Source organism: Heteronotia binoei, chromosome 15 (assembly GCF_032191835.1).
Source record: "Heteronotia binoei isolate CCM8104 ecotype False Entrance Well chromosome 15, APGP_CSIRO_Hbin_v1, whole genome shotgun sequence".
In the NCBI taxonomy this organism is placed as follows: Eukaryota; Metazoa; Chordata; class Lepidosauria; order Squamata; family Gekkonidae; genus Heteronotia; species Heteronotia binoei.
In genome coordinates this window covers 15,795,054-15,816,574 of record NC_083237.1, presented here as the reverse complement: position 1 = coordinate 15,816,574, position 21,521 = coordinate 15,795,054, and the positions used below count along the sequence as shown (strand labels likewise).

General features: G+C 44.1%; 1 protein-coding gene across 1 annotated transcript; it reads right to left on the bottom strand.

The window, feature by feature from the left end:
* Nucleotides 1-820: 820 nt before the first annotated feature.
* Nucleotides 821-8,624, bottom strand: LOC132583153 (vomeronasal type-2 receptor 26-like). The gene is made up of 5 exons (XM_060254826.1): nt 8,337-8,624; nt 6,172-7,032; nt 4,072-4,299; nt 2,573-2,699; nt 821-1,719 (listed from the first exon to the last, which is right to left on the bottom strand). The coding sequence occupies exons 1-5, from the start codon at nt 8,622-8,624 to the stop codon at nt 821-823; spliced, it is 2,403 nt and encodes an 800-aa protein (XP_060110809.1).
* Nucleotides 8,625-21,521: the final 12,897 nt, after the last annotated feature.

Genomic DNA, 21,521 nt, shown 5'->3' with positions numbered 1-21,521 from the left:
GAAAAATTCAGGATGGTTGTCTGTAGTTTACATGTCTTAAATAGTCTGTAGTGGTTAAGAGTCAGTTGGGTATAACCGTTAAGCGTGCAGACTCTTATTTGGGAGAACCGGGTTTAATTCTCCACTCCTCCACATACTCCTGCTGATTGGACCTTGGGTCAGCTAGAAGTTCTCTCAGGGCTGCTCTGCTCAAGAGCCGTTCTGAGAGAGCTCTCTCAGCCCCACCTACCTCTATTGTGAAATAATATTGTGGGGAGAGTAAGGGAAAGGAGATTTGAAAGCTGCTCTGAGATTCCTTTGGTTAGCGAAGAGCGGTGTATAAATCCGATCTCCTCCTCTTCTTCTCCTTCAACTTCACCTCCCCTTTCTCCTTCTCCTTCTCCTTCTGTCGTTATGCATTACAATGAGCATGAAGAGACTGATGTTTGGGAGTCCTAAGAAAGGAAAATCTAAACATTTGCCATAGGCCTTGCTCCCTTTGGAATAACTGTAGCAGATGGATACAGATTACCATTTAGGAGATCTGAAGAATCTCAGCCACTTGTCATAACAGTGGAGGCTTAGAGCTATTATAAGGGAATGTAAACATCATCTGCCTAGGGATCATAGATTTCCTGAGAGTTCTCCCTTCTATCATCTGTCCACCATGATCCATAAATTCAAAAGTAGTTTGGTCTAAAATATCTGGAAAAAATAAGCTTAGTTATACTCAGTGTAGTGCCTCTGAAATAGACTGAGTATATCCACGTTACTTCATGTAGCTATTAAGACAGCCTCCACCAACTAAGTATTTTTCTATTGAGGAAGACACTTAAATTCTTCAATGTGTTCTTATTAGCTGCTCCCTGCTGTTCAGCTCTGGCCTCATCATAATAATATAACATTTGGGAGCAAAGATGCAACCCAGCAGCCCAGAACCTGAGGCTAAGATAGAGAAGATCTCCACAGCCACCATATATTTCCCCTTGGTGCTCAGGTAGCTTGGAACAAAGCACAACCAAACACTACAAAAAACCAACATGCTGAAAGTGATCAGTTTTGCTTCATTAAAACTGTTTGGTAACTTCCTGGCAAAGAAAGCCACAGTGAAGTTGGCAATGGCCAGGAATCCCATATAGCCCAAGACACAGTAAAACATAAATATAGACCCTTGGTTACATTCCAGTATAATTTCTTTTGTCTCCAAGTGCATGTTCACATCTGGAAATGGGGGAGAGGTGGCCAGCCACACCGCACAGATGCCTGCTTGGATAAGGGATAAGAAAAGAGCCATTAAATTAGTTAATCTTTTCCCCAGCAACTTCCCCATCCTGCTTCCTGGTTTGGTAGCCATGAATGCCACAACCACAGTGAGGGTTTTTGCCAAAAGACAAGAAACAGCCATTGAGAAGATAACCCCAAGAGCGGTTTGTTGTAGGAAACATTTTACTTTCTCAGGTTGGCCAATGAATAACAACACACAAAGGAAGCAGAGCAGGAGGGATATCAGAAGAGTATAGGTGAGAGTCCAGTTGTTTGCTTTGACCACAGGAGTGTTATGGTGTCTTAGAAATATTCCTAGCACCAGGAATGTGACGAAAACGAAGAAAAGTGCCAGCAGAGTTAAACCAATCCCCAAAGGCTCTTCATAGGACAGGAAGCTTACCACCTTGGGAAGGCAAAAATTCTGAGCCATGTTTGGATAATGATCCTCCATGCACTGAAAACAGTCAGCCATATCTGAAAAAGAGAAGTGCTGTCAATTACACAGCTATGCCATAATGCTAGACTCTTTGACGACTCTCAATAATTTGTCAAGCAGAGCAAAGTGCTATACACACAACTTATGCATTATTTGTTATTGAACTGCACCCTCAGTACTGAACAAGACAAAGGATAGCAAAGTGGCAGCTACTAGCAAAGACAGCTTCAAGAGGAGATTGGATAAACCTATGGAGCAGAAGTCCATCAGTGGCTGTTAGCCACAGGGTATTGATGGAAATCTGCCTGGGTCAGTGATGCTCTGTATTCTTGGTGCTTGTGGGGGTAACAGTGGGAGGCCTTCTAGTGTCCTGGCCCCACTGGTGTATCTCCTGATGGCACCTGATGTTTTTTGCCACTATGTGACAGAGTGTTGGACTGTATGGGCCATTGACCTGATCCAACATGGCTTCTCTTATGTTCTTATATTCTTAATCCAGTGCTGTATTCCAAAGAAGCAGGAGCTGCCTCAACAAATTGTGTTCCCCTTGCCTTTCCAGAACTTTAGATAACACTTTCCCTGAGCAATAGCACATAATATATTCTTATGCTGTCACCTGTGGCAGGTATTGAATTGTCCAATGTAATAACTTCAGGGAACATCAGAAGCTATACTAGACTTTATAGAGTGTGAAGAGGTCCTGGATACAGAAGTTCAATGATTGGCACTTGCCTTATGTTCTTAGTTAACCTCTGACACAATAAAAAAAAAACAATGATAGATTATATATAATGTTGGAGAAATGTTTCAGTATAAGCACATGTAACATAATCTTGCATGTATATCCCCGTGAATTATAAGCAATCTTGTTGATGATGGTATACACTTTACCTTCTTTGTCAGAGATCTTCCCTTCTGGACATGGAATGCAATCATAGCAGCAGAATGGCTTCCCCTCCTTTTTTTTCTTCCTGTACCCAGAGTAGCAGATGTCATTGCAAACAGAAACAGGTTGAACCTAGTCCATAAATCAAAAAGACGGATATCAATACTGGAAGCTTGAAACCCTTATGGTTCAGAGTAGATCATAGTATGCATTGAACTGTTTCTACTTTCCTTCCAGTGTTGGACCACATCACTGGTTCCTGGGCATTTGTTATAATTATCTGAAGAAAAGCTGTTCATGATTTAACAGTTTACCCCAGTATTCTATCTAGCTGTGAGAACTGATGTGGGTTCAGGGACTATAGAGATCCAATAAGGCAAGCAGTTTGGATAGCTCAAAATGTTCCCAGAAGGGAATGGGAGATCTGAATGTTATCTTTCAGGGGGGTTGTAAAGGCTGATGAATCAGCCGCTCTGACAGAGCATGGAACCAGGAGAGGTTAGATCTCAGCTAAGTTATACACGTCTGCTGTCCCTTTAGCCAGTCAGTCAGTCAGTCAAAATTGTATTGTGTTTAGACATTGGCCATTACAAAACAGAACACAAACACCAAAATTCCCAGATAATATCTTAAAGGTTCCCCAGAAGAGCCAATCTCAAGAAGTTACAATGTTTGGTATCTTGCTCTTATCTTCTTAGCTGCAAGGATGAACAAAGAGACTCTATAGGATACTCGAGCATCATTATCAGAGAACAGAAATCGTGAGCTGCCGTGAGCCTGTTTTGGCGGGGAAGGCAGGATTTAAATCCAATAAACCTAAACCTAAATATAATTTAATATTTTCACTTTCCGAATGTGCTTTTAAGGGGGTTAGTATTCCAGCCAGAAATTTGACTCTGGGTGCGTTGTAGAGTGGGCAAGATAAAAATATAATTTGACTCTGGGTGCGTTGTAGAGTGGGCAAGATAAAAATATAATGAGGAAGGTTCTCTATCATGGATGAACCGCAAATGCAGAAACATTGTTCAGGTGGAGTGCAAGAATATCAAGATTTAGCATGCTGCACTGTCTTCCTGAGTAGCTGTGGTTTGAGAGCTTCCTCAGGTGGCCAATTGTGTGCTTCTCATACATGCTATGGGCTTCTGTTTGGGCCTGCCCATCTCTTTTGCACTTGAGATCTTGGTAGACTTTGTGGGAGCTCTGTAGGTGGAGTCAGAGAATTACCGATCAGACATCATTATCACATATACTACCGGAGCCGGCTGTTATAGGGTGTATTGTGGCACGATATAGGTTTTCTGACATTACACCACTTTCATTTATTAATAGATTGCATTTTAATATATTCCTTTGCTTAAACTGTTATTCACTGATGGGAGCCCACTTTGTGAGGAGGGTGGTATAGAAGTCAAATAAAACATAATGAAGTTGAAAGCATCCCTGAAAACATGTACCTTCTTTCAGAATTAGCACCTTCCTTAACATGTCAACATTCCAGTCCTACCTGATTAAACCAGCTGTGCCATACAATAGCTTCCTTATTAATGGTGAGCACTTCATTTAGAGGAGCGTGGGGATCCAGCCTTCCAATTTTCACTTTAACAAAAGATTGGTTTGGAAATATGACCCAGTTTTCAACATCAAATCCAGCTGCTAATACGCCATTCTGATCAAATGAAATCTGGTCCCCGGCACTGTTGTTGAACGAGCCACGTCGCAAAAAATGGTGTAGCTACATTGAAAAGAAAACTAGAATGTAACAAGAAAAGATCAGTTGAACAACGGGTCACTGATTCTTTCGCTTTGACATATTAATGTTGACATCCTGGTCATTTTATCCTTTAAATATCACAGCATAGGCCAAACTTCATATTGAATTCTTTTCCTACATGTTTGGCAGTCTCAGCTGATTTCTCAACCAATGGGATGGTTTCTTTGAAAACTTTATTGGTCATGTGTATACATGTATGTGTGTGTACATATATACTTATAGCAACTTCAAAGATGATAGGTAGCCTGTGTTAGAGTGTACAGATGACACAAAGTCACAACACCTCAGCACGCACAGTTTTCATTGCCTGTAAGATGGGGGTGCTTAATACTCTCTATAGGAGCCCCGTGGCACAGAGTGGTAAGCTTCAGTACTGCAGTCCAAGCTCTGCTCTTGACCTGAGTTCAATCCTGGCAGAAGCTGGGTTCAGGTAGCTGATTCAAGGTTGACGCAGTCTTCCATCCATTCAAGGTCGGTAAAATAAAAAACCACCCCCTAAAAAGTCTGCCATGAAAACATCCTGATGTGACATCACCCCATGGGGAGGTAATGATCTGGTGCTTGCACAGGGGACTACATTTACCTTTAATGCTCTCCAGCTACCTTCACCTTTAATGCTCTCTAGTTGCAATTTAAAGGGAAAACCCCATAACTGAACAACTTGTAAACATTCTACTCTGGTAATGGAGGGGAAGTTACAGATCACTCCACTCTTTGGGGTTTTTTGTGTTTGCTTTGCTTTTTACACAAATGAAAGCCTTCTTGTTTTGAGTGTAGTTTCAGCTCAGTACCAGGTCTTGGTCATCAATAGAAATGCAAGATTTGACTCCAGTAGTGCCTCAAAATCCAATAAGATTTCCCAAGCCTTTCAGAGCTCCCTTCATCAGATACAAGTTGGAATAGAAATTCCTTGAGTCCTTAGATCCCAGTCAGAAGATGGGAGGTATATTACATAGAAAGGAATAAGGATGTCAAATGACCGGCTTTGTATTCTGACTCTCTTCTTTGCAATGCTCGTTCCAACTTTACCCCCTCAAAAAACAAACATTTGTTTTTATTTTGCATAAGATTAGGAAAATAATAAGATCAGATTGTGCTGCTAATACTTGCTGTCACATGGGCATCTGAATACTGCAATGAAACCAGCAACACTATGACTGTAGCCCTAAGAACACTTTCCTAGTAAGCTCTATTGAATTAAACTGCAACTTACTTCTGACTAGATCTGCTTAAGATTCCTCTTAAAAATGGATGGTATCAATGCTGCCTCTAAGCTGCGGAGTCCTGTGAGCAAAAATCCTACTTTGTGAGCTACTGGCATTAAAGTTGTGAGCGAGCCATTCGGCTACTGCATAAATTAGTTTGCTCTGGGGCCACCCTTCCTGAGCTAAGATAAAAAAGTGTGAGCTGGAGTCTAAAAATCCTGTGAACTAGCTCACACTAACTCATTTTAGAGGGAATGCCGGACGGTAGATATGGAGCTTGCAAGTTGCACTGCTCAGCCACCTTCTATCTTCAAACTGAGATATAATGACACAGGAATTTCCATTCTTCCTTGTATCTGAGAAAGGAAGAGTTGACTCGTGAAAGCGTATACCCTGGAAAATCTTGATAGTCTTTAAGACGCTACTGGACACAAACCTTGCTTCCCTTTGACTGGAGAGCTTGTGTTCTCACAGAGGTCTGTGGTCCATGGCAATGGCATGGGAAGTACAAAAGTGGAAGTAACTGAATTTTCTGCCTTGCCTGGAAAAGAAAGGAGCTGTGAGCATTACTTGCAGTGACAAACTCTGAAAATATTGCATAGCACAGATTAGGAACTTCTGACTTCACCTGCCATAGCTGCTGATTCTGAAACTGCTTTCTGCCTTCCTTTATCATTGCTCTGATTTTTGACTGGGATGACGACATGGCATGTAGAGCATGTGCAACAGCATAAACAGCATTGTAGATGCTGTAGCTATGACCAGTCACAGTCTTTTCCAAAATGTGCTCAGGAAGGTTCTCCAGTATCTCTTCTCCAGTGCAGTTATCCCCATTTCTATTGTCCAGAATGGTATCTGGAACAGCACACCCAAATGCATATGCCCAGAAGTCCTTGATGAAACCATCTTCGTTAGTGCCAGATGGACTTCGGCTCTTAACAAATTGCCAAAATCCAGGAAGTTTTTTGGAATGAATTGCAACTGCAATTGCACCATGGAAGGCTTGTATATCCCAACGTTGTTCATTGGCAAATGATTTTAACTCTATTGGGGATGTAAAAATCCACACTTGACCCTTGAGTTTTGGAAGAGTCTCTTTAATCTCTGGCAGAACTACCAGCTTTCTCAATATGACCATGTAACGGTTATCTCCATCGAAGATCAATGCATTGGCGTTGCTGTCCATGGTTTTAGCATAAAGTTTGATCCACCATTTCATGAGGACTCCATTGGCATAATCGTAACCTAAATTGGAAAATGATTCTATGAAAGCAAAGCAGATTCCCTGCTGGGAAAAGACTGGAAGCATCGTCTGTATGAACCATTCCAGATTCACTCCAACTGCAGCAAAGAATCCAATCCATGTCCACTTGAAATAAAGTACTAATTGGAGAATTCCCATGTATTGATGGGTATCGTTTGGGACCATCTGGTAGAAGGAAGGAACTTGTGTGCTATCCATCATCACTGGGGCAGAGCCATACAGAAACTAGACAGATTAAATTTCAGATTGAATAGTCTGTGTGTGATCATACAGAGGCCTGTTTTAGTGACAAGTTGTGTGTACTGGTTAGTAAAACAACAATTTAACATCTGAGTTCTTTTAGTCCCCCGCCCCAACTGTATATCATCCAGACTCATAGATTTATGGATTGACTGGTAATCCTAGAACTTCATCTCTCATTACCTTAGTTTGATAGTTTAGTTTATTTGATTTATATCCCACCCTCCCCACTGAGGCAGGCTTAGGGTGGCTCACAATACATAATAGAGTAACAATGAAAGGAAAGGTTCCCTGTGCAAGCACTAGTCATATCTGACTCTGGGGTGACGTTGCTTTCACAACTTTTTCACGGCAGACTTTTTACAGGGTGGTTTGCCATTGCCTTTCCCAATCATCTACACTTCCCACCCCCCAGCAAGCTGAGTATTCATTTTACCGACCTTGGAAGGATGGAAGGCTGAGTCAACCTCGAGCCGGCTACCTAAAAACCCAGCTTCCGCTGGGGATCGAACTCAGGTCGTGAGCAGAGCTTAGGACTGCAGTACTGCAGCTTTAACACTCTGAGCCACAGGGCTTTTAGAGTAACAATAAGAACAGTTCAATTAAGCATTAGATTAAAACAATTACAACCAATTTGGTGCTAATTTCCACATAGTTTAAGGATGGCGTTCTGTGATCCTAAACATACATTTAGATCTAATATCTTGGCGGTGGTCGTCATTCAGTTAAAAGCTAACTGAACTAATATTGTCTTGTTCTTCAGGCTCCCTTCACAAAAAGAGTAGATCTAGCTTGGTACATGTCCCATGATGATTATAAATTGGAATATGTATTCTGTCTGGAATCCAATGGAAAATATTTGCTTCCAAAGGTGGAGTGATTTTTTTTGCCTGTTCCCCTTATCTCTTTTGTTGTTGTTGTCGCGCAGGGAGTTCCAGTTCCCAAGGAACAATATAGTGAACATTGAATGCTACAATAAGAAAGGCCCACTATGGTGATGGAAATCCCTTATACCAAGCAGAGATATTCCACAGAGTCCAGGCCCTACCATGGCTAATTTCAACCTACAGTGCTTTATCAATCTAATGCCTATTAATCTGTCTAAAATTATAACACAATTCCCCCCCCTTCAGGAGTGAGAGAAATATAATAACTGTTTCAGTGGTCTCGATTAGCTATTCACAAGCATAAGCTTAGGTCTGCCCAAATGTATGTACCTCAGAAAGTAACATCTGGAAAGGGAAACAAATGAGAATTTGATAAGTTCCATGTTTCAAAACTTAGCCTACCTGTGGAATCTTGTAGATGCCCAGGACTTGTGGTATTTGATAGGAAACATCTGAATAAAGATCCTCAAGAAATGCAATGATATTTTTCTGGCTGCCACACTTGTAGTTTGGAACAAATCTATTTCTTGGAGAAATGAGCTGCAGAGCAGCACGATAGGTCATCCTTGAATTCGTATAGCCATCATAGATGTGAAATCCAAGGGTGACATTGGGCAAGAGTTGGGCATTTTCATTGATCTCCTTTACAGCATATACCAAGGCCAGGATGTGCTGGTAATTCTGAGGCATTACTATGCTACAAATAGGGAAAGAGAAAGACCTGACATGAGAAGGATTGACTTTATTGCCTTCAGTTTGAAAGTCCTGAGCCATGCTGTTAATGATAATAATTCATAAGGTTGTCATAAGTGAGGAATGAGTTGAAAGCACATGACAGACACACATAAAGCTATAAAGAGATTTGAATTTTGAGTCGTGTATTCTGCACTTGGTAAAATTATGATCTCTTAGCTGTTCATTTTTTTTCATTACTGTTATTCATTCTAATATTTGCATACTGTGTTTTATGAAAGGAAAGGAAAGGAAAGGAAAGGAAAGGAAAGGAAAGGAAAGGAAAGGAAAGGAAAGGAAAGGAAAGGAAAGGAAAGGAAAGGAAAGGAAAGGAAAGGAAAGGAAAGGTCCCCTATGTAAGCACCAGTTGTTTCCGACTCTGGGATGCTGCTGCTTTCACAACGTTTTCACAGCAGACCTTTTTACGGGGTGGTTTGCCATTGCCTTCCCCGGTCATTACACTTCCCCCCCCCCCCAGCAATCTGGGTACTCATTTTACTGACCTTGGAAGGATGGAAGGCTGAGTCAACCTCGAGTCGGCTATCTGAACCAGCTTCTGCTGGAATCGAACTCAGGTCGTGAGCCACCCTTAATCCAGGAAGATTTACATAGGACTAAAAAAGTTAACCATACCATGGTACAGACTGTTCAATCTTCAGAATATGGCACAAGATACTATACTTCAGTAAGGTAAATATTTATAGAAAGGTGCCCTAACAATTACAGTCATGGCCCCAGATCACAGATCTGCACAGAAAATGAAGATGCTCTAAAATTTCTAAACTATATGTCTCCTCTCAATCCAAACAATTTATTAGAAAATGTGCATATATGTTACATTAATTGCACTGGTGAGGTTATTCTTTTTTTTAACCCCAATGGTATTTAAACCATTGTCTAGGGACCATTAGTGATGTTTGGTGAGCTTCCAGTTGAACCATCACATCACAAGAAAAATGATGGATCAAAATAGAGAAGGTCTATAGATTTCAGTGATTGTCCTAGTACTGTATGGACAATCATGAGAAATTCCCCTCCCTCACTGGATTTCTCTTTATCTTGTTCTTAGCTGACCAGCTTTCCCCCCACTTTCTTCTTTGTCCTCCCTTTCTGGTTGTCCTATTGGATCTATATTGGTTAATGCTGGCTCAGCCTAGGAAACTGCAGGGAGAGACTAAAATCCTTATTTTGTTCTTGTTTGATAATGGCACACAAGAGGCCATTGTCAAATCAAAACTTGCAAGCTGTTTTATTTCTCTTTGAAGAAAAATGGTCAGTTAGGAATCAGTTTTAAGACTTACAAAGTGAGCAGGCAAAAGGAATGAGGTAACTTTGTATATACATAAGCACTAGAAAATTTCTCACGAACAAGTAGCTGCTTCTGTTACTCAGTCAGGTCTTTAAAACTTGGAGAAAGAAATTTATTGGCAGCTTCTGTTTACGTAAACAAGCATAACCTTCTTGCTTTCACAGATCCTAAAGTTGGTGAAGACAGGAACATCCATACAAATTCCAGTTCCCTACCTTATCCACTTGCCAGGGATAACCCCTGTCTTTTAGGAGCTATTCCCTCAGTCTTGATAGAGGAGATTTAATTTAATTTAATTTTTTTATTAATACCCTGCTTAATCCCGCAAGTGGGCTTTGGGCGGCTTACAACATTAAGAAACTTTACAAAACATACATTAAACAAACTACATCCAAACTAGAAATCTCATCATTACAGATGGGCTATGTGCCCCAGTCCCATAACTCAGGATCCTTTTTGATGCTCTTCTAGTCAGCTTTGCTCTTTCACTGTTAACTGCCAACTCTAAACTGCAACTCCTGACTCTCTCAACTAAAGAATTCCATGTGAATCCCCTGTCACTCAAGGTTCTCAGATTGGGATAAAGCATTAGTAATTTACTGTCCATCACAGCAACATACTTTCTAACTTAGATTTAATCATTTGTAGTGTTTAGTAGGATCTCATACCCTTTCTTCTATTTGGGGTAGGCTCAATGTTATATGTAGTGAGAACATTATGAGAGACCTTATCCACATTTTATGGATTTCTCTCTGTTCCAGGAACCATTCCCTTTCTGTCTGGGCTATAACCTCACTGGTCTCAGCAATTGCATAACTGGGTCAGCTGTGCTGTTCCATGTGGTATGACAGATTCCTGTTTCAAGGTTCCTTCTACAGTACAATTTCAAAGTACTTAGCTACGACAAGCAGATCGAGTGGGTTAAAATGGAATGAGAGAATATGTGCTGGAAGAATGCAAAGAAACAGAAAGAAAATGTAAGTAAATCAAGAAAAGTCAGAAGGGAAGTCAAAACCTTAGTTTCTTATGAAAGGCAAAATAATTTCTTTCTTGCATTGATGTTTCTGTATGAATATTTCCTCTAATGCAATGTCGTAAGATCCCACCTTGAGACTGCATCATCTAATCTTAGTCCACCTGGAGAAATGGAAATAAATGCTGTTTGTGTCTCTCCCCATCCCATTCCTTCTTTCTTATCACATTACACCATACAATGGTCAACATTCAGTTAGAAGAGATGACAAGAATAAGGTTGCATCTAGTTTCCTTGGGGGGCGGGATCCCCTCTGTGATACTGGAATGAAGATTCAAGATCCATTTTAAGTTGTACCAAGAAGAAGTACATTATGTATTGCAACAGTTTGATCTTGCCCATAAAACCTGGTCAAGCAGAGAATATAATCTGAATACAGGCATGCTAAAAGAAGAGAAAAATTCTTACATGTAGCTGACAGAGAGTATCCCTGGAGGTTTTCTCTTGAAGTCTCTTAATTTGTTACCAAAGTATGTCTGAGAAACAAGGCCACCAAAGATGACGTCTCCTGGCTGATGGTAAGTGTGAAGGATAGGCTCTAGGTATGAGCTCCCACATCTAACTTCATGAACCTCACCCACCATGTGAAACAAAAGCAGGAGCACCACCAACATTAAGACCACAATATTTTCTCTGATTACAGATTCCCAGACCTTATCACTAGAGCAGCTTTCAAGGATTCGAAGCACTTCATTTAAATGATCTTGTCATCTTTTGAGTCACTGTGATTGCAATGCCCCGGCTGCTGATAGTCTTGAAGCCAGGAAGACAAACGTGTTTCTGCCCTAGACATTATTTTGATTCTGAAATGTACAGTGGTATATTTATGCTATCCTTGACAGACTTTGCTATTAATTTTGCATTTAGTCAGTGGAACTCCCTCTGGGAGTTAGCAGGCAGCAAGATTAATTGCAGCAATTTGGGGCAATTAAAGGGGAGTTAAGTTAAAGTTGGGGATTGAAGAACACATTTTTTTGTTATGTCTAAAAGGAAATATTCTCTTCTCTTAGTTGGAGAGTAATCAACAGCAGAGTGACGAGCTATTGAAGGTTATGGTCTATATGCAAGGATGTCCCCCAAGGAGCCAGTTTGCGGCATGCCCAGCCTGGGGGCTGCTGCTTGGCTGCATTCACAGGTGTCAAGGGATCCACTCTGTGGTGTATGCCTATGTGGGTCACTTGTTATCCCAAGTCTACAGCCAGCAGACAAGGCAGAGGTGGGTTTCCATCAGATGGCAGGCAGGTTATTCAGTGCCTGGATCCATGTCCTACACTGCACCAATGCTCCTGTTGCTGTAATTAATAAAACTGTGGCCAGTTTTACCTCAATTCAGTTTTTTTAAAAATAAAAATACCCTCCTACCCTTCACTTGCCATTAGGACTTGTGTGATTTATTTTTTTAAAAAAACATTATTTCTATACCTAAACATACAAAAAAAAATTCACTTTCTTATTTCTTTAAACGCTTTTGCATTTTATAATGGGACAAAGGATTCACTGAAATGATTCTGAAGTTTATGTAGTGTGTGTGTGTTTTAAATTCTTTGAAAAAAGATTGTGTCAGCATGATACTTTGTGTAATCTCACTGGAATTTATTTCATGATGTATTTTCCTCAATTCCCTTGCCACTGCAGCTTCTGTGCCATGTAGCCTATGTCTACATATGTCTTACAAACTCCTGAATAGCTTTTTGGGTGGACAATAGGGGGCCTTCATCCCTTTTTCATCAGTGGGAAAGATGGTATGGTACAACCCATAGAGCTTTATGTAAAGATACCACGAGAGCAAAATTATTTTGCAATTCCCTTTGTTGCACTTGTCCACATTTGTGTCGTTCAATTCACCTCCTTACTGCAGCCTCCATTCTATATTGTTTTGGTCCATGCAGGTCCAGTGATCCTCATTATAGTCTTTGTGAATAGATAAAGTGAACCCCACCCCCTTTACCTTTTTCAATAGCAGAAAAGAAGGGTGGATCTAGCCTATTGTGCACATCCATGAGTATTTTTGTTTAAGCCAGGGCCGGCTTGCCCACTAGGCAAAATAGGCATTTGCCTAGGGTGCTGGGAGGAGGGGTGCCCCAAGGCAGTGCTCAAGGCAAATGCCTAATTTTCTCTCCCCCTGCCACTGCTGCAGCCTGCCCGCCCCCTCCCCTTCTTTCTCTTCCCTAGTGTGGTACAATATGGTGCCTGCTCCCCTTGCCTCTCACACACTCAGAGGAGTGCTGCTAGAATCAGCCCTACCCACTTCGAAGCGGCCAAGCATCTGAGCATTCTCTTAAGACAGCACTGGAGGAGGCTTCTCGCCCTCCCTTCTAGTTCCGGAAGGAAGGGGGAGAAGCTTCTTCTAGAGCTGTCTTAAGAGAATGCTCAGATGCCCGGGTGTTGAAGTGGGTAGGGTTGATCCTAGTGACACTCCTCTGAGTGCACAGGGGCGGAGGGGCCGAGTGGAGTGTGGCATCACATTGTGCTGTGCTGCGCTGCACTAGGGAAGGGAAAGGGAAGAAGGGGGCAGGCAGCAGCAGGGAGGAGTGGTCAGGGAGTCCGCCTTGGGTGCCATGCACCCTAGGGCAAGTACTGGTTTAAGGAATTCTTGCTTCAGATCTGTTCAAAACAACCAGACCCACTAATTTAGAATGTCCAAGAGATTATAGTTTCTAGTTCTTAGCTGTTCTCTTGTGTTCAGCTCAGGCCTCAAAAGAATAATGTAGCATTTGGAGAAAAAGATGCGAGCCAGCAAGGCAGCACTGGAAACTAGAATAGAGAAGATCTCCACAACTACCATGCCTTTTCCCCTGGCACTCATGTAAATTGGAATAAAGGACAGCCAAACACTGCAAAAGACCAACATGCTGAAAATGATAAACTTGGCTTCATTGAAACTGTCTGGTAGCTTCCTGCAAAGGAAAGACACAGTGAAGCAGCCAATGGCCAAAAAACCCGTGTAACCCAATACACAGTAAAACATAGTGGGTGATCCCTCATTACATTCCAATATGATTTCTTCATAGAGTGAATGCATGTCAACATCTGGGAATGGGGGAGTGGTTGTCAGCCACATGACACAAATGCCTGCTTGAGTAAGTGAGCAGAAAAGAACAATGAAGATGCCCATTTCCTCGTGCTGGATCCCAGCTTGGTGACCATGAAAGCCACAACCACAGTGATGGTTTTGGCCAATACACAAGATACAGCCACTGAAGAGATTATACCAAAGGAAGTTTGACAGAGGAGACATGTTGCCTTCTCAGGTTTACCAATGAAAAGCAAAGCACAAAGAAAGCAGAGCAGGAGGGAGATCAGAGTATAGGTGAGGTTCTGGTTCCGGATGGAGCAAATAGTGGCCCAAACCACTTTCCAACACCTTACGAATCTCCTTATTCGCTCTGTAATGAGCCCTCTCTATCCCAGCTGGATTCCAAGCACTGCGCCATACCAAGTGCGGAATCATGGCTGACCAAACTACAATGGTACCAGGCCATCTCTTCCTAATGTACTTGAAATCATCTCGAGCTTACAAGATCAAAGCCTTGCCTTTAATCAGCCCGACATCATTCCCCGCCAGGTGAATAATTAAAACCTGAGGAGGAGGGCCCACACACCCATGAAATAAAAGCGGGAGCAAGCCAGGCCACTGAAGACCCCGGCGCTCCCGCCATTCAACCGTAACATATTTGCTGAGCCCCAGCTGAGAGCCAACAGCAGTTCTCCGAACTTGATGTGCCGCCCAAAACACATAACTGTGCCTGCAGATGAGAACTCTGCTCCTCCGGCCAGGAACAACAGCATCTAAAAAGAGAAACAGACAAGTTATAAACCCAAACCTTAAACTACCCCAGCTCCTAATAACAAAGCTAAGAGTGGAGCAAAGGGCGACTATAACCTTTATAAGCTGAGACCACCAACGGCCAAGGCGCTGAATGGACAAAGAATAACCCAAGGCCGCGGCCATAGAGGCCACCCCAATTCTAAAGTGAGTACCAAACCTCACTCCAGATAACCCCAACAAAGCTAAAGCCCTAGACATCACTGTCCAAAACTGATGTTTTGACAGCGGACTGCCTCCAAAATGACAAAACAACTCTTCGCAGTCTCCCCGCATGGCCAAATAATCGGCCAATGCGGAAATTGGGCAAAGCTCCACCTCTGAACACAGATCCAACTCCACCACAGTCCCAATGCCCTGTTGATCCGTCTTGGATCAGTGGATGGTAAGAGCCGCCTTACCCCCAGTTAACCTAATATCCCTTAGTGACAAGGCCCTGCCAGAATCATCATTCCTGGAGCCTGCCACCAATTCACCAATTCACTAATCCTCAGCGTCCCAAAAAAGAACACCAAAGAGGCTGCATGAAACAAAACATCCTCAAAATGAGATGCACAGACTGCTCTCCACACCCCTTTCAAACCCCTAAGAATCTCAAGAGACATAGGGTTCCTGGTATCAGGCTTAGGCCCAACTTCTCTGGACCACCCTTCCAGCATCTTTCGAATATGAAAATCTGCTGTTTCCTCCTTATACCCCAACGCCTTGCTAGCAAAGGCCAGCGCAGACATGCATCCTCTAATTGATCACATGGCCAATCCCTTACCTTTTAATGAAACACAATAAGTTAAAATGGCCACCAAGGACAAGATGAGAGGAAGAAGAAAAGCACCCGTGCCTCCCAAAATGGCCAACTCAAACACACCCATTGGCTGCCGCATTAAACCCCACTTAAAATGGCCGCCAAGACCACGAGGCCATGCAAAGAGAGGATAGATGCATAAGAAGGGGGGAGGGGGTTAGCAAAATGAATCCCCCAAACGTGGCAGCCCCCCGCCGCCCTTGAAAAAGCCCCTGCAATTCCCCCCCCCCAAAAAAACCACCAACAAGAGGAGAAAATAAAGGTCCCAAATATGCAGCATACGCTGCGCAGGGCGATAAAAAGGGGCTGCAAGATAATGAGGGAAGGGAGAACGCCCCACCATGCCAGTAGAGACTCCCTTAAAAGCACAGGTCTCTCAAGCACTGGTTCCCCGATGTGATCTCCCTTAAAAGCACAAGGTCCCCTGATGCGAACCCCACAACGACAACCAACATCCTCCAAAAAGGTGGCGGGGAGGCCTAATCTCCCCAATGCCGGCTATGAGCATTAAAGAATGCTCCCACCTAGCCGAGCACCACAGGAGGACTGCACAAGAAGGGAGCGGAGGCTTCAACAGGCACACTGAAGCCCCGCCCCCTAAAGACACGCCTAAATGTGTGCCAGAATCCCTGCTCTTCCTCCGGGGGGGGGGAATCTTCCCGGCAGCCAAGCCGCGATGTGGCAGGTTGCCGGAGGTTCCAATCTGTTAATACCTGTGCATAGGCGCATATGTTAATAACGGACAAGATTGCATTGAATTCTTAGAATGTAAAGATTTATTTATAATTTTTATCTTAATTTGCAGCCCCTCATTGCCATTTCATGGTTCCCTGGAAATGACAGATTCTTTTCATTTTATTTATTAGCTTCTTTGACCTATGATCTTAAACTCAAGATACACAAGACGAAAAGACAGATTCTATTATTTACTCTGACCCCATATGGAAAGCACTAACTGCATAGTCTTCAGCTATGGAACAAGCTATTTTGTAATCTTTTGCTTAGCAGAAAAGATGTTCATGGAATCTTAGTAGGTTGGGTATAGTGATTGAATCTAGATTATACCCAACTACACACCTAGATTGTTCACGGGATTGAATAGAAATTCTTGTTATTCCCTGTTAACACTTCAAGGCTAGTGGTTGTAAAACCACACATTTTAAACATTTCTCCCCAGTTTCTGGGGACATTAGAGTGTAATAAAGTCACAGCACTTACTCCCTAGTGGGATATTAAAACATAAATAATCACCCAAAATACACAGAAATAGTCCCTGGAATTAGAGAGGGGTGGAAATTTAAACTGGCTGGAATCTGACCATGCCTCAAATAAGTCCAATGTCCTGATAGCATAATTGATATTTCATGTCAGATATGAGGTACAATAATATTACAAAAATGTTGCTTAGTTACTCTGTGTTTTTTTGCTACAGTGTATGGACTAGTTATTATCAACATGCCTTGGCCATGGCATTTGCTGTGAAGGAAATCAATGAAAACCTCCAGCTCTTGCCCAATGTCACCTTGGGTTTCCACATCCGTGACAATTACCTTAATGAACGAGAGAGTTATCATGCTGCAATACAGCTTCTCTCTACAAAGAACAGATTTATTCTCAACTACAAGTGTGACTTCCAGAACAATCTGATAGCAGTCGTTGAAGGAGCTGAGGCGAAAACTTCTCTCTACATAGCAAATGTGTTATCCATCTACAACATTCCATAGGTAGGCCGGGTATTCAGAATTTGAAAGGACTCTAATGAAACTGTTGTCAGTGTTATAAAACAGTTTTATCTCATCTATTCATGGCCAAGAAAAACATCTTCTAAATCATCCATACCTTCATGATACATGCCTTTTAAAAATATTTATCCACATGAGAATATAGTGGATGCCAGAATTCAAAACATTGCCACCCCAGTCAGAATAACGAGACAGACAACAAAATATGGATTAAAGGGCCACTTTATTATTTTAAACGGCAAGGGGAAAAAAGTGGAGTCAGGTTAAGCCAGGGGTCAGCCCAGACCACCTCCTTAACCTGGAACTGGGCGAGTCCCAGGCCCCGGGTGGGAGCCAACCTATGTCAGTCAGTCAGTCAGTTTATTGCGGCTCTAGGCCAATCGACAGCAACAACACAACTCATCAATAACAGTACAACACAACACCAAGTTGAAATATAACATAACAATATAAAACTTGTACATCCGTCAAGGTGGTAATAAAATTAGCTGACATAGGCAACACTTAACTAAAAGCATCTTCTTTCAGATACAGACAGCATTAAATTTCTTCCTGTCAAGGTCGGTAACATATAGAAACTTAGCAAGATCCAAAGAAAGTTGATCACTCCCATCCCCTAAGAGGAAGTAAATGGTTTGGGCCTGATTTAAAGATTCAGCTAGCATTAGATGGTTCCGCAAAAGTCTGTACCTTGCCTCTGTATGGAAAAGACAGTTCAGAATAAGGTGGGAAACCGTATCGACCTCCTCCAGGCCGCACGGACAGATCCTGTCTTCTAACGGGATCTTGTAGAAACGGCCCCTCAGTACTGCTGTGTCCAGAATGTTCAGGCGTGCCAAGGACAGCATCCGCCTGATCTTAATTGGCTGTATCTTTTCTAGATACCTGGCACATTTAAGGTCACTTGTAAAAAAGGTTGGGATATACGTCCCCCCAACTTTGGCCAGAGATTGTCTTAATTCCAATTCCAGTAATCGGTCTCTGATAATTTCTTTTGCCCCGTTCTTGAACATGAGGGCTAGGGAGCCAACCTAACGGCTCAAACCCGGCCGGCCAGGCACAAGATCCCGTTCACCTGTGCTCCACCATCCCCCAAGCCGTACAGCACGGGATGTGGACAATTCCAAGTGACGGGATCCCAAGGCTCCCCGGAGCCAACCTTGGGCCGTACAGCCAGTGACCTACCTATTTAACAGCACCACCCAAACCAATTGCCAGCGCCCATTGCCAACAGTACAAGGTAGGCAAAAACACGCCCCAAACCGGCCAATATGTTTGAAGGTGAAAAATTCCTACCTGGCCCCTAATAAGGCGACCAGCCTATTGCCTGCACTGCATGATGGGCGGGCGGGCGGGCCAAGAGCGCAATTCTGAACTGCGCCACTGGAGGCGGGGCCAGCCTTATAAGGCCGCCCCGCCCCCATCCACAGAAGGAAGAGTCCACTGTCTCCTCCTTCCGGGGAGGCAATGGACGGCCCCCAGCCTAAGTGTCCTATCGGCCGCTCGGCTGGGTGGGGGCCGAATTGCCACCCCAGTCGGAATAACGAGACAGACAACAAAATATGGATTAAAGGGCCACTTTATTATTTTAAACGGCAAGGGGAAAAAAGTGGAGTCAGGTTAAGCCAGGGGTCAGCCCAGACCACCTCCTTAACCTGGAACTGGGCGAGTCCCAGGCCCCAGGTGGGAGCCAACCTAACGGCTCAAACCCGGCCAGCCAGGCACAAGATCCCGTTCACCTGTGCTCCACCATCCCCCAAGCCGTACAGCACGGGATGTGGACAATTCCAAGTGACGGGATCCCAAGGCTCCCCGAAGCCAACCTTGGGCCGTACAGCTTAATGGTCACCCCAGGGACGCCATTCACCCAAATGGTGCAGTGCCGCGGGAGCTCACCAATACCCCACACAACATGTTCCCAACAATAAACAGCCACAGACAGAGCCAAGCCTCTGCTTAGGCAACTGTCCCCCACCTAACCAGGAACATGTCCTAGCCCTTGCCATAACTCAGCCCAAAGGCCTCGTTGCCCTTTAATGAAAAATGGACCCCATCCGGCCTGTAATAATCCCCGCAACAGGCCTTATGGGTGGATCCGACATTTAAAATCCCAACCCTCTCTCCCGGGCTATCCACAAGGCCCAGTTAGCCTTGTGCCGGGGCCACACCAAACCTGCTGGGTCCCAAGCCGCCCGCCACTGCCAGCGTGGCGGCATGTCTGATCACAGGATGGGGACCCCCGGCCACCTACTGCCAATCATGGTGACACCAACCCGGGCCTGAAGTGAAAGGGGCCTTACCCTAGAGTAAGCCCAAATCATTCTCCCCCGAGAGAATCTCCAACAAGTGCAGCAGGGGGCCCCTCATTTCCACCAGAGAAGCGGAATGAGCCCCAACCACCTCATGCCCAATCGGTCCCGCAACTCAATGACAGCCCGCTCACTCAGGCCTCACTGAGAACCACCGGTGCCCAACGAGCATGACGTGTAGCTCAACGGGTGTTACTGTGGCCGCAATGTGGACCTCCTCTTTTCCACGCCAGCCACAGCACCTAGAAAGAAAAAACCATTAGAACACATTCCAACGGTACAAACTTAGGCTATATAAAGGTGACAACGAGCAATCACCCTATGATCATAAAGGCCATATGTAGTTCCGATAAACCCCAGATCTCCACCAGCAGCAGCTGCTGATGCTGCCCCATTCTACATGATGAATACCACGTTTCACACCACTCAGGCCAATTTTACCAAAGCCTGACTTGTAATGTCCGAGGGCCGCCACCAGACACAAGCTCTTTTCCCAGCAAGGTTCTAGTATGACCATGCGAACCCTTTACCAACGACCAACCAGCCAAGAACCTGGCCCCCACGGGAGCTTAACATCCCCCGCCTGGAGTGCCCTATCAAAGAATCAGTGCGTGAGATCGCCACTAGCTCAGACACCCGCAAGCCCTGCAAAAAAAGGGGGGGCGTCAAAACCAGCTGCGTGAAATAGCGCCTGTTAAAAACTCAGAGGCCCAAACCAGGGCCCCAGGCAGCATGTAGCCCGTGGAAGGAAGGTGAGAAATTGGCTGTTGACAGCCCCCCGATCGCCCTTCCTCCCCAAAACCAACCTTCCTACATTTGCACTACGGAAGTCATTAACCACCTCCGGATACCCCCGGGCACTGTTGAAGAAGGCCAGCACTGCATGCTGGCCCTTAATGGTATTCTGATAGGCCCCCCTCCACTTCTGCCAAACACAAAACTGCAGCAGGTGCTCCAACGGAGCTGGCCAAGCTTTTATACCCCGAGCCAGCATTTTCCCGAATAAAACAGAAAACTGACTAGCTGCCCCGAAACACCGCCTTTTCGTGCTAGGTGCTATGGCGCGGTAAATTGCAGTCTAACTTCATCCATCCAATCAGCCACAATTCTGATGGGATGCGAGCAGAAAAAAGTCCGGATCTAGTTAACAAAAGTGCACCATCTGCTGGCGAGACAGGGCGTCCGTCACTCCATACTAATGCCTGGTGCGAGCTTTGTCAAAAACAATACCTTTACTTAAGACAGCGCAGTCTAAACCTCCTAACAGGCCTCATGACTGGTGGGGACCAGGAGGTAAGATTGTTGACAACATGGAAGACCGCCATGTTATCACACCCCAAAATGCACTGTGTGATTGGCCAGGGAGTGACTCCAAAGTGACATAGCTACCCCTATATGAAAGAACTCCCAAAATCAACTTACAGTCCAACTTGGAGCCCAACCACTCCCTTGCAAACGTTCGGCACCCAATGCCCCCGGAAATCCACTGGCCGGAAGGCCAGTGGAGTCGGCAGCATCCAAAACGATTTGCACTCATCCACCGACTGCATAACCGCTCTCCAGAAGGAAATGCCCTTAAACCCCTCAAAAAAAGGTCTACCTCATGTTAAAAAATCGCTGCGCCTACCCCCGATCACTCGGGTAACAAAGTTCTGTTGGCACACGAGCTGCTGTAGTTCGAGGAGGGTAACCTTACACTTAACTTTCACCACCGTCACCAAGCCCACAGATTCTCCAACTTATCTAGCAGGGGCCGGTATTGCTGGCGCACAGTATCGCGCTCAATCCCCAAAACAGTCAAAACTGTAGTTGGGCCCCCTGCCTTCTCCTTAGC